The 14,020-nt window shown below is 55.1% G+C and overlaps 1 protein-coding gene and 1 long non-coding RNA gene across 6 annotated transcripts in view; one reads left to right on the forward strand and one right to left on the reverse strand.

Moving 5' to 3' along the window:
- Positions 1-341: 341 nt before the first annotated feature.
- Mgat5b (alpha-1,6-mannosylglycoprotein 6-beta-N-acetylglucosaminyltransferase B) overlaps positions 342-14,020 on the forward strand; it is a 68,776-nt gene continuing 55,097 nt past the window's right edge. For 2 of the 3 annotated variants that reach the window (NM_001440285.1, NM_001440286.1), the window contains 3 exon segments: positions 342-1,059; positions 4,785-4,897; positions 13,015-13,162. In NM_001440285.1, the coding sequence (NP_001427214.1) occupies positions 992-1,059; positions 4,785-4,897; positions 13,015-13,162 (329 nt within the window). In that variant the 5' untranslated portion in view covers positions 342-991. 3 annotated transcript variants of the gene reach the window in all.
- LOC148003192 (uncharacterized) overlaps positions 12,428-14,020 on the reverse strand; it is a 5,189-nt gene continuing 3,596 nt past the window's right edge. For all 3 annotated transcript variants that reach the window (XR_015632279.1, XR_015632278.1, XR_015632280.1), the window contains exon 3: positions 12,428-13,152. This is a non-coding gene — a long non-coding RNA (uncharacterized LOC148003192). The remainder of the gene's footprint in view (positions 13,153-14,020) is intronic.

Raw genomic sequence — 14,020 nt, forward strand, 5'->3', positions numbered from 1 at the left:
TTCTCAGGGTGGATGGGTGTTGCCGAGAGAATCAGCGGGTGAGAAACCATAGGTACAAAAGCTCTTGGGGGTGGGGGATGGCTCGTGGCCCGCAGGACAAGGGTCCCCTCTCCGCGCCCATCTTTCCCTGCACTTTGCAGTTACCGGAGCGGTCTTGGCTCTCCGGGATGCTGGATGCCCTCGGAAGTTACATGGTTCAGGGAGGGGCGCAGGGCCATGGCTCCGGCGCTCGGGTCCCCCTCCTCCTCGCACAGCCTGGAGAGGGAACGCGGTGAGACCTCGGCCACCAGATGGCGCCCAGGCGCCGAGGAAGCGCGAGGCCGCTCCCGGGCCACCTCCTCAGAGGGAACAATGCGGCGCCTCGGGTTGTAGCGCCGCGCGGGACCCCGGAGCCCGGAGCCCGGAGCCCGGAGCGCGGACGGCTGAGCGAGCGGTCGAGCGGTCGAGCGGGCGGGCGAGGGCGAGGGCAGGCGAGCGCGCAGAGGTCCCTCCCCAAAGCCATGGGCGCGGCGCGGCGCGCGGCTGCAGAGCGGCGCGGTCGGAAGGTGCGGGGGGCCCGGGTGCGGGCCTGGGGCCGCCTCTAGCCGGCTCCGAAGGCGCGGGTCCCGGGAATGAGGGCGCCCGCCGCGGGAAACCCGTCTGCGCGCCGCGGCGCCGTCCCGCCCAGCCAGCGAGCCTAGCAGGCAGACGCGCGGCCGGCGATCTGGGGGCGCGCCGCCTCGCCTTCCCCAAAATGTGAAGCGGGGAGGGCGGAGACACAGAGACTGCCCGGCCCGGAGCTCTCGCCGAACCCCTTCCCTGTGCGCCCAGGCCGCGCCGTCCCCAGCGCGGGGCTGTAGAGCGGCGAAGCCACCGTGCCCCGCGCGCCCTCGGCTCTGCGACCCCCGGCTTCGGCCCGCAGCGGCTTCCCGGTTCCCGAGGCAGCTAGAGCGGGGCCCAGGACCGTGCGTCCGGCCTCGCCCACGGCTTCTCGCCCAGACAAGTTTGAACAATGATCACAGTCAACCCCGATGGGAAGATAATGGTCAGAAGATGCCTGGTCACCCTGAGACCCTTTCGGTAAAGTTCTCTACTGGTTGGCGCAGGGAGGTGAAGACCTCCCCAGTGGGGTTCGTGGTGGAGCTAGGCGAGGTCGATCCTCTCAGGGGGTGCAAGTTCGGGTGTCAGAGGAGGCTTGTAGTCTATTCTCGATGAGGGCCATGGGCACGGGGAAACGGAATTAGATGGTGTGTGTGTGTGTGTGTGTGTGTGTGTGTGTGTGTGTGTGTGTGTGTGTGTGTGTGTTCTGGACCTTTCTTGAGCTGACCAAGATTGGGACGATATCAGGTATAAAGAGGTGAACATGGATGGGTCAGAAAACAGCAAGATCAAGGTCCTGAGCTCCAAAGTGGCCCCAGCCAGCAAGTCCCTTTCCTGCCCCTTGAGGTCTTTTTTATATCTCCTCGGTCCTATCTGAGCTGCAAAGTTACCGTGGGGTGCCTAGGAAGCACCCCTGGTGTCCCGCCTGTCTCCTAGGTCGGCCCGCCCAATCTCTGCCTAGTCCATCCCCCTTCCTCCCGCCCCCTGCGTCTCATTCATCTTCCTGGTGGGGGACAAACCTGGGTCTGACAGGAACGTCCCCAAGAGTGGGGCAAGGACTCTTTCTGCTCCCAACCGCGTACCCCAACAGGCTAGACAGGCATAGCAGGTGCCTGAAACACGGACGCCTCACTCCCTTCCCTTCCTGTGGACAGTCCTGGCCAGGCAGGGGTGCAGTTTGTGAGAGACTCACTGGGACCTGTTGGTCCTAGGAAGGGACCCCACTTCCCTCTCCCAGACTCCAGCAGAGGTAGGCCCAGAGGCCAGGCTGGGGAGAGGGTGATAGGTGTCTGGGGGTGGGGGTTGGGAGGTTGGAGTATTTCCTTGTTTGGCAACTGGGCCCCAGAAGACACAGAGGGAGAGGTGGACACCATAGAGGGGGATGGGACTCGGAACTAGACCACAGGTGGAGTCGGGTCCTAAAACTTAAGGCAGGTGCTGGCTTTCCTCCCAGGCTCTGGGTTGACCCCTGGTGCCTCCAGACAACCTCCTGTACCCAGCTGGGTTGGGGGTGGAGAGATGTGTGGCCCACCTGGCTCTTGACATCAGCATGCTGGACCGGTTTCTGGGGCTGAGACAGCAGGCTCTGGGGGCAGCAGCAATCAGGTTGTCTGTGTGGATGCTAAGGTCTGTACAGCCGGAGGACTGAGGGCAGGGTGTGGAGTGTCTCAGAAATCCCTGGCCTACGGTGCCCAGGGAAAGACTGTGGCTCTTCCAGAGATATACTGGGTTCCTGCCCTGTTGGGCAACTTGCGAGGGTTCTGGTTGGTCTCAGATCCCAAGTCAGCTCGGTAGCCCGCTGGAAGCCCAGCTTCTGAAGTCGGACCTGGTGTGATGAGTGTAGCGGTCTCCAGCACCACAGACAGCGCCCTCAGCCCTGAGCCGGGCTTCTGTCCTGTGTACCAGAAGACAGGATTCCCAGAGCAGTAGCAACTCCCTTCCAGTCCTTCAGCTTCACGGTGGAGACCCATAGCTACCCGTCTTCTTCAGGTCCCCTCAGAACTTTAGATTGGAGACTAGGGGCAGCCCTCTGATTACATCATCCTAACTTCATTTATCCCCAGGGAGGTGTGGGGATGCTGTCTCTAGCCGAACTCCTGGCAGGGCCTTTATTTTGTAGGTGTCCCTGAGATGTTGCCTGTGTGGATGAGACCACTATAAGTGACCAACTACTGATTTTGGGGGGCCCTGAACCCCAGGCCTGGTAACTAGTAGAGAGAGATGCTAAGGTGGTGTACTGGGACTTTAAAGTCCAGGCTGAGGATGTAAACCTTTCTCGTGTCAAGCATCCTATGTCTCCAACCCTAATACAATCCTATGGCTGAGATAGAGTGGGGGTTGAGAGACTGGAACTCAAAAAGCCCCCCTTTTTTGCCCTGACGCTGAGAAGATAGCAGCGAGTCTCCCACAAGATCTCCCCGAGCGTGTTCTGAACCCCAATCTGGACTTAGAGGGATTCAGTAAGGTTCCTCCGAAGTAAGAGAAGTTTCCCATCTTTCCTACTGTATCTTACCATGATCCCCCCCCCCCACAAACCAGGGGCCTGGCTGTCCCCGAGGCAGCTCTTGGGACCATCAAGTCCCGCTGACTCAGTTTCTGACAGCTTCCGTTAAATACGGGCTCGGAATTTGTTTTGTTCCTTCTTTTCTTTGGCAATTATGTGTCTCCCTTAATGGACCAAATTTTAGTTAAACACCACTCTGCCGGTTTAAAATAATGAAGATTAAAACGTGTAAAGCAGGTCTTGCAGAAAGACATCAAAAAGGCCCCAGGGTTGGGGACATGGTGGAGGTGGGGCAGGTGGGAGCACCTGGCATAATTTGGGGGGTATGATTTTTGGGGCCCTCCTTGGTTATCCTGGTTCTATATCAGGTGGGGTACCTCACTCTGACCTGGAGGTAAGGGAGTGTCCCCTTTCAGCTCTGCTGGCTCATCAAGTCATCTGATGAATTAGGGGTCTCAAAACCTCCTCTGCCCTTGCCCGCCGCAGCTCATTCTTGTTTAGAGCCCAGCATGGAGCACTGGGTCTGGCTGAGCTTGGTGCTGGGACTCTGAGCCCGGGTTCCAGCTGTCACTTCAGGTTACTTGAGCGTCTGGCACCTCTTAGATAATGACTGTGCATTGAAAGAATGCGTGATGTCATGTTTTGGCCCGCTCCCCCTCCCTGCATGACGGCAGGCACACGTGTGTGACACTCCATGCCTGGGGGGAGGATGTCCTTACTCCTTGGTGGTGCAGGTTGACAAGTCAGGGTGTGTGTGACTGATAGAGAAGTCTGTGGGGAGAGTGGGCACAGCGAGCGTGTGAGTGAGTGAGTGTGTGTGTGTGTGTGTGTGTGTGTGTGTGTGTGTGTGTAGGGGAAGCAGCCCTGCCTTGAGACTGTATTACCTAAGAGTGATGGGGGGGTGGGCATGTGGTACCCTAGGAGGACAAATGAGCTCGTGGCAGATGGCTGAGGCTGTGTGCACAGTGCCAAGGGTGGCCCAGGTGATTGATGGGAGCCAGGTGGGGCCTTGCTGTTCAGTCCGAAGCGGTGTTTTTCACATGTTAGTGTGGACCAGAGTCACTGGGGAGCCGGTTAAAGCAGATGGCCTGCCCTGTCCCATCATTAAATCTAGGAGGGAGGACCTGTAATGTCCTCTCTCCCTTCCTTCCCACCTCTCATATTACTGCCTGTGCCGGATGGAGACTGGATCTAGTGTATGCTAGCCAAATGCTCTATCATTGAGCAACATCCCTAGCCCCAAGACATCCACTTCTAATCATTCTTGGGAGCCAGCGCTGATCCATGCACTGAAGTTTGGGGACTTGCTACTCCAGATGGGCTGGTCTCTATCTTGAGGCTGGCCCTGCTCAGATTTCTACCTATGTGCAAATTCTTACTATTTCTTATGTGGTCAATTCCTTTGTCCCATTGAACTGGAACCTCCTGGGCCCCGGAGCTCACCCCGCCCTGCCCTTGGTTCTTCCGTGCATCCCCAAGCTCCCGCCTCTCGATTGCTGATTCTTCATTGGCCTGAGATCTCAATTTAGTCCAAGCTGGGCTAGAACTTGCTATGTAGCTGAGAATGGCCTTGAACTTCCGAGCCTCCTGCAGCTACCTCACCTGGCTTGCTTGCTCAAGCTTAGAACATTTTTCGTGCCTTTCCTCGGACACTGGATTGCTGCGTGTTCTGCTGACTCTCTCTGTTCCTCTCTCCCTGCAGGCTGTTTGTCCTGGGTATTGGCTTCTTTACTCTCTGCTTTCTGATGACATCTTTGGGAGGCCAGTTCTCTGCCCGGCGCCTGGGGGACTCACCCTTCACCATCCGCACAGAAGGTATCTCGAGGGCAAGGGGAGCCAACAAGAAATATGAATCTTCTCGTCAAAGGGGTGGGGCCTCTGAGCTCAGGCCCTTTAGCGGGTTTTCTTGGACCTTGGCCTCTGAACGTGTAAATGTGTAAGAGAAGGGAGTCCTGAGTTTGCACTGTGATGTACCGCTGCTCGGGCTCTGGTCCTACACGTGCCACCAGGATTCTCAGGCCAAGGAGGAGGATCTTGAAGGGTTAGACGGGCTCCTGGGTTGGCGTCTTTGAATGCAGCACCTGTCTCTTTGAGACCCATGTTGTGTGTTTTCCACCGGGTAAGGCTGTGGTAGGGGACAGGCTCACAAAGGGCTCACATCACACGGTTCCCGTCTGGGATGCTGGTCTCCCCTGGTCCTTCTCTGTCCTTGGCCCCCATCACGCTTGCTAGATGTGGAATGGAGGTGCAGTGTGTAGGCTTTTGGACCAGACAGGCTGGAACCTGCATGTCTAGTTTCTGGCTGTGGACGGTTGCCACATTCTTAAGTTACAGAGAAGGGGAGAGGGGCAGGGGAAAGAGTGAAGACCCTCTCTGATGAGGGGCCAAATGGGCCGGTGTGCAGAAACCACTAGCACTGTACTTGCTGTCACACGGCTTGAAGATAACTAGGAATCCTCAGCCTTGACCCTCCTACAGAGCTACTGGGAGCAGACAAATACCTGGGTCCTGCGTAGTGTGCCACAGGGCCCTTTGAGTCAGTAGTGTGAAGGGGGAGCAGGGCACGGAGGGGAGACTGAGGCAAGCGAGGCCTCAGGAGCTATTTGGTGTTGTGAGATTTCTGCCTGTCAAGAGAGTCTCTCTTGGAAGTCACCTCCTCCAGCTTGCCTGGTTCTTGGCTCCTGGTGACGGACGAGCCCCATAGGCATCCTGAGAGGTGCAGGTTGTCCGCTCAAGTGGGCTCTCTCTGAGTGGTGCTTACTGTGCCATCTGGTAGCCATCCTCCAGTGCATTGGCTTCGCACGAGTCTTTAAACTCGCAAAAGCTCTCAGAAGCCTGCTCATACCATCAGTGGCCATTCTAGCCAAGCATAACTTGTCCGACTTCCAGAGACCCCGCAGTATCTGAGCCTTGGGTCCCCATCTGATAAGCGGGCTCTGCTTCTCCAGGGTGGCCACGAGCCTGTGTTAAGACACCTAGAGAGGGGATCCTGTGCTGTGACCACAGAGTGAAGCTCCCATGCACATTTAGTGTATGTGCTGTGTATGGGGAAGGAGGCTGCTCTAGGGAGGGGGCTGGGAGGAGCAGGAGGACCCATGAGGTGTGTGGGTCTTTACACAGAAATTGCTCAAGGGTTGGGGTTAAAGAGGGGGTGGGGCAGTTGGGAAGGCTCCTTGTGGAGGAAACATGAGGCTTGCTGGAAATGCTCTGAGAGGTCCTTAGACGTTGGCTATATCTGTCTGGGCTTCGAGAAACTAGACCTCCAGAAAGTGCAGGAGTCTGGTGGGTGACAATAAAGACATTTCAGGAAGGGAGATTGTGCCTGGGCTCTGGGTCTTCTGCTCATCCCTTTGAAGGGTTATGGGCCAAGAAAATACTCCCACCTCATGGCCCCTGCCCTGTCTTGGCTTTGGGAAGGATCTAGTTCAAGCCCTAGATCTTGCACCATAGAACGGAGAGAACCCCCTAGGTAAAACATGTAGTATGTTACACTAGAGAAGTGTGTGTGTGTGTGTGTGTGTGTGTGTGTGTGTACATGCAGGTATTTATTTATTTCATGTATGTGGGTACACTGTCTCTCTCCTCAGACACACCAGAAGAGGGCATCAGATCCCATTACAGATGGTTGGGAGCCACCATGTGGTTGCTGGGATTTGAACTCAGGACCTCTGGGAGAGCAGTCAGTGCTCTTAACCCCCGAGCCATCTCTCCAGCCCTGGTGCTTGACATTTTAAAACTGAAGTTTAAGACACAGAGCACATCCCCAGTTCATGCAGCTAGACCAGGAGTAACAGGCCCAGTTTCCGGACCTCTCATCATGTGTCCTTCCAGTCTCTAACAACTCTGGTGTGTCTGTGGGAGGCACCTTCTCTGGGCCAGTTTATTCTTCAGGAGAAAGTGCTCTAGTTTGGGGACACAGGGGCAAACCCCCTGAGGTTTAGACAAAAGTCGCCCGAGGGGAATCAGCTGTCAAAGGTAGGCTCTGGTTTAGGAGGGAAGAGCTTTGGTTGTCCTAGTCAGCGAGGCCCAGCCTAGTTCCTCCTGACGAGGTCCCTGCTTGCTCCTCATGGAGTCAGACCTGAGCAGGCCGGAGGGAGCAGGTTTCCTTGCAGACGTAGGCAGCTGCTGGCTCAACTGCTTGCGTCTGCCCTGAGATGATCATTGTGTCCTAGCTTTGCTGGACCACCCCGAGCCCAGGCCAGAGATTGAGTGGAGGATGCTCCAGGTTCTGTGGATGTCTCTTGGAGACTGGCCGTTTGGAGTAGAGGGATAACAAGTAGAGGAAAAGACCCATTTGGCCTGCTAGGGCCTGCCCTGGTCTCTGCAGCCCAGAGCCCACAGTTCTGCCTCAGCCGGGTCTGCAGCGTTTATCCTGTGCAGGAACTGAAATGCAAGCATTTTCCCAGCTGTCCAGACACCTGGTCCCAGCCTCCTCTGCAAATTCAGGGAGGGCTCCCTTCTCTGGCGGGTGAGGCTTGATCAAAGGAAAGGGTAGAGGCCAGGGCATGAGATACACGAGAAACAGAGCCACAGAGAGAGGGTCTGGGGAGGAGAGACTAGTTGGCTTCAGGTGGTAATAAAAAAACACCCCTCTCTAAATGTGGGGTCTATTCATATCTGCAGCATCTCAGCCTTCCTTGTTTATATGGAAATCAGCAGGGAGCGTGTGTTAGCTCCCAGACTTACTGCTGGGATCTCATAGTAAGTGCATTTCAATTCAGTTGAAGTGACTGGGGGAAGTCGGGTTAGCTTGCTTTGCTGATAGTCCTGGGACCAGTGGTGGCCTCTGAGCTGAGTCACTTGGGGAAGATCTACCTCCTGGCCCTCTCCCCTCTTTGGTACCTATGGCTGGCTTTTTCTTTAGGTATTTCCTGAGCCAAAAAATAATGAGTTTCTCAGGCGGGTGGAGAGATGCCTTAGGGCTTTTGCAGAGGGAGGGAGGCACTTCTGAGTCCCAGGAGACAGGGGAGGAATCTTTCTTGGTTTGGAAACAGGAGTGAGCCTCAAGAGCCATCTGAACTGGGTCTGCCCCCTCCATCAAAGCCATAATGAAACCTGGGCAGTGGCCACTTGCATGTGCCCAAGTCCTCCAGTTTTGGGGTGACACCTCCTGCTGACAAAAGTATTCCACAAGAAAACCTTATTAATCCTGCTGTGGAGAGCCTCCACCCCCAAATGTCTTCAGAGACTCGTGTGTGTGGGGTGACCTATATTTCCCTGGGCATCTCTTCCCAATTTCTTCCTTCAGCAAAGGAACCAGCGTAAGTCTCCTCTCATGACTCTGACTCGGGAGGGAAGGACACCCGTTCTTATAAAATCCCTTGTCCAAAAAGCCTGTGTGTGTGGTGTGTGGCCACCCGCATGGGGACAAAGAACAAGGGAGCCATGGGACAGGAGCTTCAGACCACTCACTGCATGGTACAACAGACAGATTCAGACTCCTCCATTGTTAGCAGGAAGAAACACAAACACACACACACACACACACACACACACACACACACACACACACACACACACAGACACACACAGTTGCCCCTGCGTTGGAGTCTCCCTGGGTCCTTCTTAGGCCCGCTCCCCTTTCTCTGGTTTTCCAGGATGTGCTAGGAAATTGTCTCCCCTGTGAATCTGCAGTCACTTACCTCTGTCTGCTGAGAGGACCTGCTGTGCCCAGGCCCGCCTGAGGCCTAGTTTTAGGGGGCTCACCTGTTTTCTCTCCCTTTCTATTTCCTTTCCCCCTCCCCTTCATTTCCCGTGACCCCAATTTCACAAGACGCGGGGAGGAGACAAGAGGATAGAAGTTACAAAATTCAACAGCTCCAGACCCCGCTCCCCATTTTACCCAAGGGGAAACTGAGGCCAAGAGAAGGAAGCGAACCATTCCCATTTGGGTCAGTGGCAGAACAAGGCTGGAGTCAAAGCTTTGATATTTACTGCAGCCTGGGCCAGGTCCCTGTGTTACTCCTCAGACTCTACGAAGCTACTGGCTTGGTCTCCCAGTGGCCCCTGGGATATGACGGAGCCTCTGAGGGAAAATGAGGGCAGCGTGGAGGAGCAAAGAAGCCTCGGCCGGGCAGAGGAGCTTGTGGCTCTCTCCAGAAGCACTGACAGGGAAGTCAAGGCGTGGCCTTGCTCTTGCTGACCTGCAAAGCAGGCACTGGGGGCCGAGCCGGCTTCAGGCTCCAGTGCTCAGTCCTATGCTCAGGAAAGCAAGCCCCCACTCTGGGGTGATTTCTTCTTTTCCACCCTGCTCCTTTGGGGGAAGGGGCTCACACAGACGAAGCTATGAACTGTGGCTCACTGGGGCAGCCCGGGAAGGCTGAGCAGGCCATGCCTTGCACAAGACAACACCCTTCAGACACCTACAATACAGATGGTAGCCTGGGGTTTTGCAGGACGGTAGCCGGGTCAGAACTTGCACTGTCCTCTCTCTGGTGAGTTGGAGGGATGGCCCCCACCTTTTCTTTCTCTTCGGTGTGCCAGGCACTACTTGGGCGCTGGGTTAACAGGGCAGGCGCGGTCAAGGTGGAGACGTGTTTGAGTGATGGCTGGGCTCTGCGAGCCCGGGAGAGGAGCTGCTGCCTCTGTCCCGTTGGAGCTGCTATTAACCAACTCACAGACTGCATCCGAGTGGCCCTGGATGGGCACAGGCAGCAGGCGTGGCAAGGTTGATTTATCTGAGGCTGTTGTGTGACACCTCCAGACTCTGGGGACGCAGGATGTAGCTCAGTGGTTCGTCACTTGGCCGCTGTGTGTATGGTTCTGGGCTCAGTGTCTTAACACCACCATTGAAAACCAGAACAAGTCCACCTTCTTGGGATGGGGAGGCCTTTTGCTGTTTCTCTTACTGAGGGGCAGGAGAAATCACGTCCTCCCTCCCTTCATCCATCCCCACTTCCTCCTTCCTTCTCTCCCTCCCCTCCTTCCTCCCCTCCTCTCTCTCCTTCCCTCCTTCTCTTCCTTCCTTCCTTTGCCCCATCTCCCACCCATCCGTACTATCCCATGTGACTCCGGGGACACCTCCGTTTCCTTCCTCATCTTCCTCTGCTCCCTCTCTCCTTCCTTCTCCTTCCATTGGTTTTCCTTCAGAGCTAGGGATACAACTCCAGAGGACACAGGTCCTCTGGCTCTGATGCTGTTCTGAGTCACCGTCCTCTGAGCCAAGCAACCAGTACCTTGGGAATTTCAGCTGCATCACCTTGCCAAAGGGACCGTCTTGTTGGCAGGTTTCATCGTCATGGAGGGGTGAGGAAGGTCATAAGACCCTTACCCGAGTGCCCAGCCTCTCCCTGATGGCTGTTGTGTGTGACTCTGCCTTGGGAGGGAACTAGAGTCAGATGAGGGAGAAACAAGGGGGGCTGTTCCTGGGACGTCTTCATCCCTGTTGGGTAAATGCTTTTCAGGACTGTCCTATGTGGGAGGTCACCTACACTCCCGTTAGTAACTCCTCACCTGTGCTCTACGAGGAAGCCCAACAAGCCGATGGGTTCCCCCTGCTTCTTGTGAAATTTGGTGGGATTGCGTCTCATTCTGTGATTGGGACCTTAATAGAAAGGGCAGATATCGATTTATCTTGGAGGGATCTGTGAGAGATCCCTCCTGGCTCCTGTGGCCTCCTTCTGAGTTCAGGCAGGCTCTGCTGGTGGTGGAGCCCAGCCAGAGGGGCCTCGGGTCATGTGGGGAAGCAGGCAGATGGAGAAGGTACTAGTCCCGAGTACCTCTTGTGACACAGGCCACACTGCTCCCCTTCCTCTGCTGGCTCGTCACCATCAGCCTGTCTCTCTTCCGTCTCCCTCCTCTGCCTCTCTCCCCTCAGTGGCTCTTGCTGCTGGCATGGGATGCTGGGCTGCAGAAAGGCCCTGATATATTTTCTTCTCTTGCGTTAGGGACATTGAGGCCAAGAGCAGAAGGTTGACTTCCCCACTGTCTATAAAGGGTTTGGTAACAGAAGGAGGTGAGACTCCATGTGTCTCCTTCACAGTATTGCTTCTCCCCTGGAGGCTGCAGGAGACATTCTGTCATCTTTCTGAGAAGCAGTTGCTGTTGGCTCTCTGCATTTTCTTACACATAGGCCAGACTTGCAGCTGTCAGCACCTGGGACAGATAGAAAGTGCCAGAACATGGCCAGCACCCAGTAACTAACAGATCATAATTGCCACAGCAATTGTTGTCCAAGGTGGGCTGACCCAGGATTGCCCCACACCCCTCTGGCTTCCAGGTAGGGTCAGGCTGCAGCAGTGCAGGATGCCAGTGGGCTCTGTCCTTCCCACCTCTTCCTCGTTTCCACAATGGACTCTCTTTTTTTTTTTTTTTTTGGTTCTTTTTTTTTTTGGAGCTGGGGACCGAACCCAGGGCCTTGCGCTTCCTAGGTAAGCGCTCTACCACTGAGCTAAATCCCCAGCCCCTGACAATGGACTCTCTTGAGCCCAAGAGTTGATACCCCTTGGCCGGGTAGTCTGGAAGCATGTGGGCAGCATCTTGCTGGACTCCATTCATTGGTTGAGAACTTAACTCTGGAAGTTTGGAGGGAGTGGAATGGTTCACTTTAACGCCTGGAGTGGAGCAGTCTAGGGCCTGTGTGGCTGTCTAGAATGTTCAACGACACAGAATTGGAGAGACAAGTGTTGATCCCAAAGACAGGAGGAGAAAGAGCACTGACCCAAATCATCATGGCCAAATGAATTATAGCAAGCAATTAACTAACACAAACTGAATGCATGTGTGTGTGTGTGTGGTGTGTGTGAGTCTGTGTGTGGTACGTGTGTGTGAGCGTGTGTGTGTATGTGTGTTAGTGTGTGTGTATGTGAGAGTGTGTGTGGTGTGTGTGTGTGTGAGTGTGTGGTGTGTATGTGAGTGTGTGTGGTGTGTGTGTGCATGGACTGCCTGCCTCTAAGGCGGGATTCTAGAAGTCAGCATTGGATGTGAGGAAGACAAGATATCTATAGCTCAGGGGTAGGGGGGTTTCCAAATAGGGACTTGGGGAGCAAAACAGGAGGAATTACAGGAGCAGAGCACAAGCATAAGGAGTTAGTCCTGGGGCTGGAGAGATGGCTCAGTGGTTAAGAGCACCAACTGCTCTTCCAGAGGTCCTGAGTTCAATTCCCAGCAACCACATGGTGGCTCACAACCGTTTGTAATGGGATCCGATGCCCTCTTCTGGTGTGTCTGAAGACAGATACTGTGTACTCATATGAATAAAATAAATAAATCTTTTAAAAAAGTAGTTAGTCCTAACATCTCCTGAGACAAACATGGCTGCCAGGTGGTCATAACCAGGTAGCCATAACATCTGGAAGTCATCCTAAGGTAGTCAGAGGTGGTCAAAATAATCGTTTGAAACAAAAGTAGGATTGCAAGAGGGTTATTACACTTTTTGAAACAAAGTCACGATTGTCTTTCCTGGAATGGGTGGTCCAGAACCATTTGTAGCGAAGATTACAGGTGGGGCACAGAGGTTTAATCATAGAGGAGGGGAGAAGCAGAGTTGGTCCTTGCCATGAGGTGGCTTTCCAGCCTAAGGTGGAGCAGGCTGGTTCGTCATTAGGCAAGGACGGCCTCACATGGGGCATGCACGGCTGATGGTGGTAGGGATTGGGTAGGGGAGATGGAGAGATAGGGGGTGGGGGTGGGGATCAGAAAGGAGATGCTGGGGAACTAGGGTGCTTCTGTCTAGCTTCAACTTCACAGGGTCACCCCAGCAGGGAAGGAGGGAGGGAGGGAGGGAGGGAGGGAGGGAGGGAGGGAGGGAGGGAGGGAGGGAGGAGGTTAGCCCAACAGATTGGTCTCTTCCACCAGCAACCGAAAGGGGTCCTGTCTCCAGGGTGAATGGGCAGGAGAGACACTGCCTCACTCCTCCTGTGAGGTGGCTTGGGGAGATGAAGGTGTGGCTGGGAGTGTGACTGCCCCTGACAATGCTCACACTCTACCTGCAGTGCCAGGCGGCCCCGAGTCCCGCGGCGCCCTTCGCAAGATGAGCGACCTGCTGGAGCTGATGATGAAGAGGATGGACATGCTGGCCAGGCTGGAGAATAGCAGTGAGCTGCACCGGGCTGCCAGTGTCGCGCACTTAGCTGCGGACAGGTGAGAAGAGGTGGGGGAGGGCACAGAACTCAGGGTGCCCCTGGGGTGCTGAGGCCCAGCATAGCCTCAGATGCACCTTTAGAGCTCAGCCTAAGCCCCCTTTTCTGGTAAAGTAGAACTTTAAGACTGCAAAATACCAGGGCTGGGGAGATGGTCCAGTGTGTAAAAACACTTGCTGCTCAAGCAAGAGGGCCTGAGTTCAAATCCCAGTACCTATCCAAACCGGGGTACAGTATGCTGCTGTCTTGGGAGGCAGGAGCAGGAAGATCACAGGGGCTCCTGGCTCTGCAGAGCGTCCCATCCCCTGTATTCCTGCTCTCTCACCTCCTCCCTTCCCCCCCCACCTCTCTCCTCCCACATAAAAAGGTGAAAAATGCATCCAGAATGCAGATTCCCCCCTCCCAGGCTCAACAACCATTAACGTTTTGTCTCCTCATAGACTGTCTTTTGTCCTCATTAAATAAAGTACCTCAGGTGAAAACTGAAGGGCCCTTTAACTGCTTCTCCCTGGAGGCAAGCAGTTCACACCTAGAGCTAAGATTTCCCCACTCCAAGTTCTGTTACGCACACTTATCACATCCTTATAAAGGCACAGTGGGCACACTTGTCTTCTCTACCCTTCTGGGCGTGTGTGTGTGTGTGTGTGTGTGTGTGTGTGTGTGTGTGTGTGTGTTTTCGTGCACTCGTGCTCACAAGCTCGAATGTGCATGTGTGTGAATACCTGTGTCTATCTGTGGGTGTGTATGTCTGTGTGTGTTTGTGTATGTGTAAGTGCCTGTGTCTGAGTGTGTCATACATGTGCTTGTGTCTGTCTGTCTGTCTGTCTGTCTGTCGAAGTGCTGTCTGGCCAGATGGCCT

This window comes from Rattus norvegicus, chromosome 10, assembly GCF_021556685.1.
Source record: "Rattus norvegicus strain SHRSP/BbbUtx chromosome 10, alternate assembly SHRSP_T2T, whole genome shotgun sequence".
Classification (NCBI taxonomy): domain Eukaryota; kingdom Metazoa; phylum Chordata; class Mammalia; order Rodentia; family Muridae; genus Rattus; species Rattus norvegicus.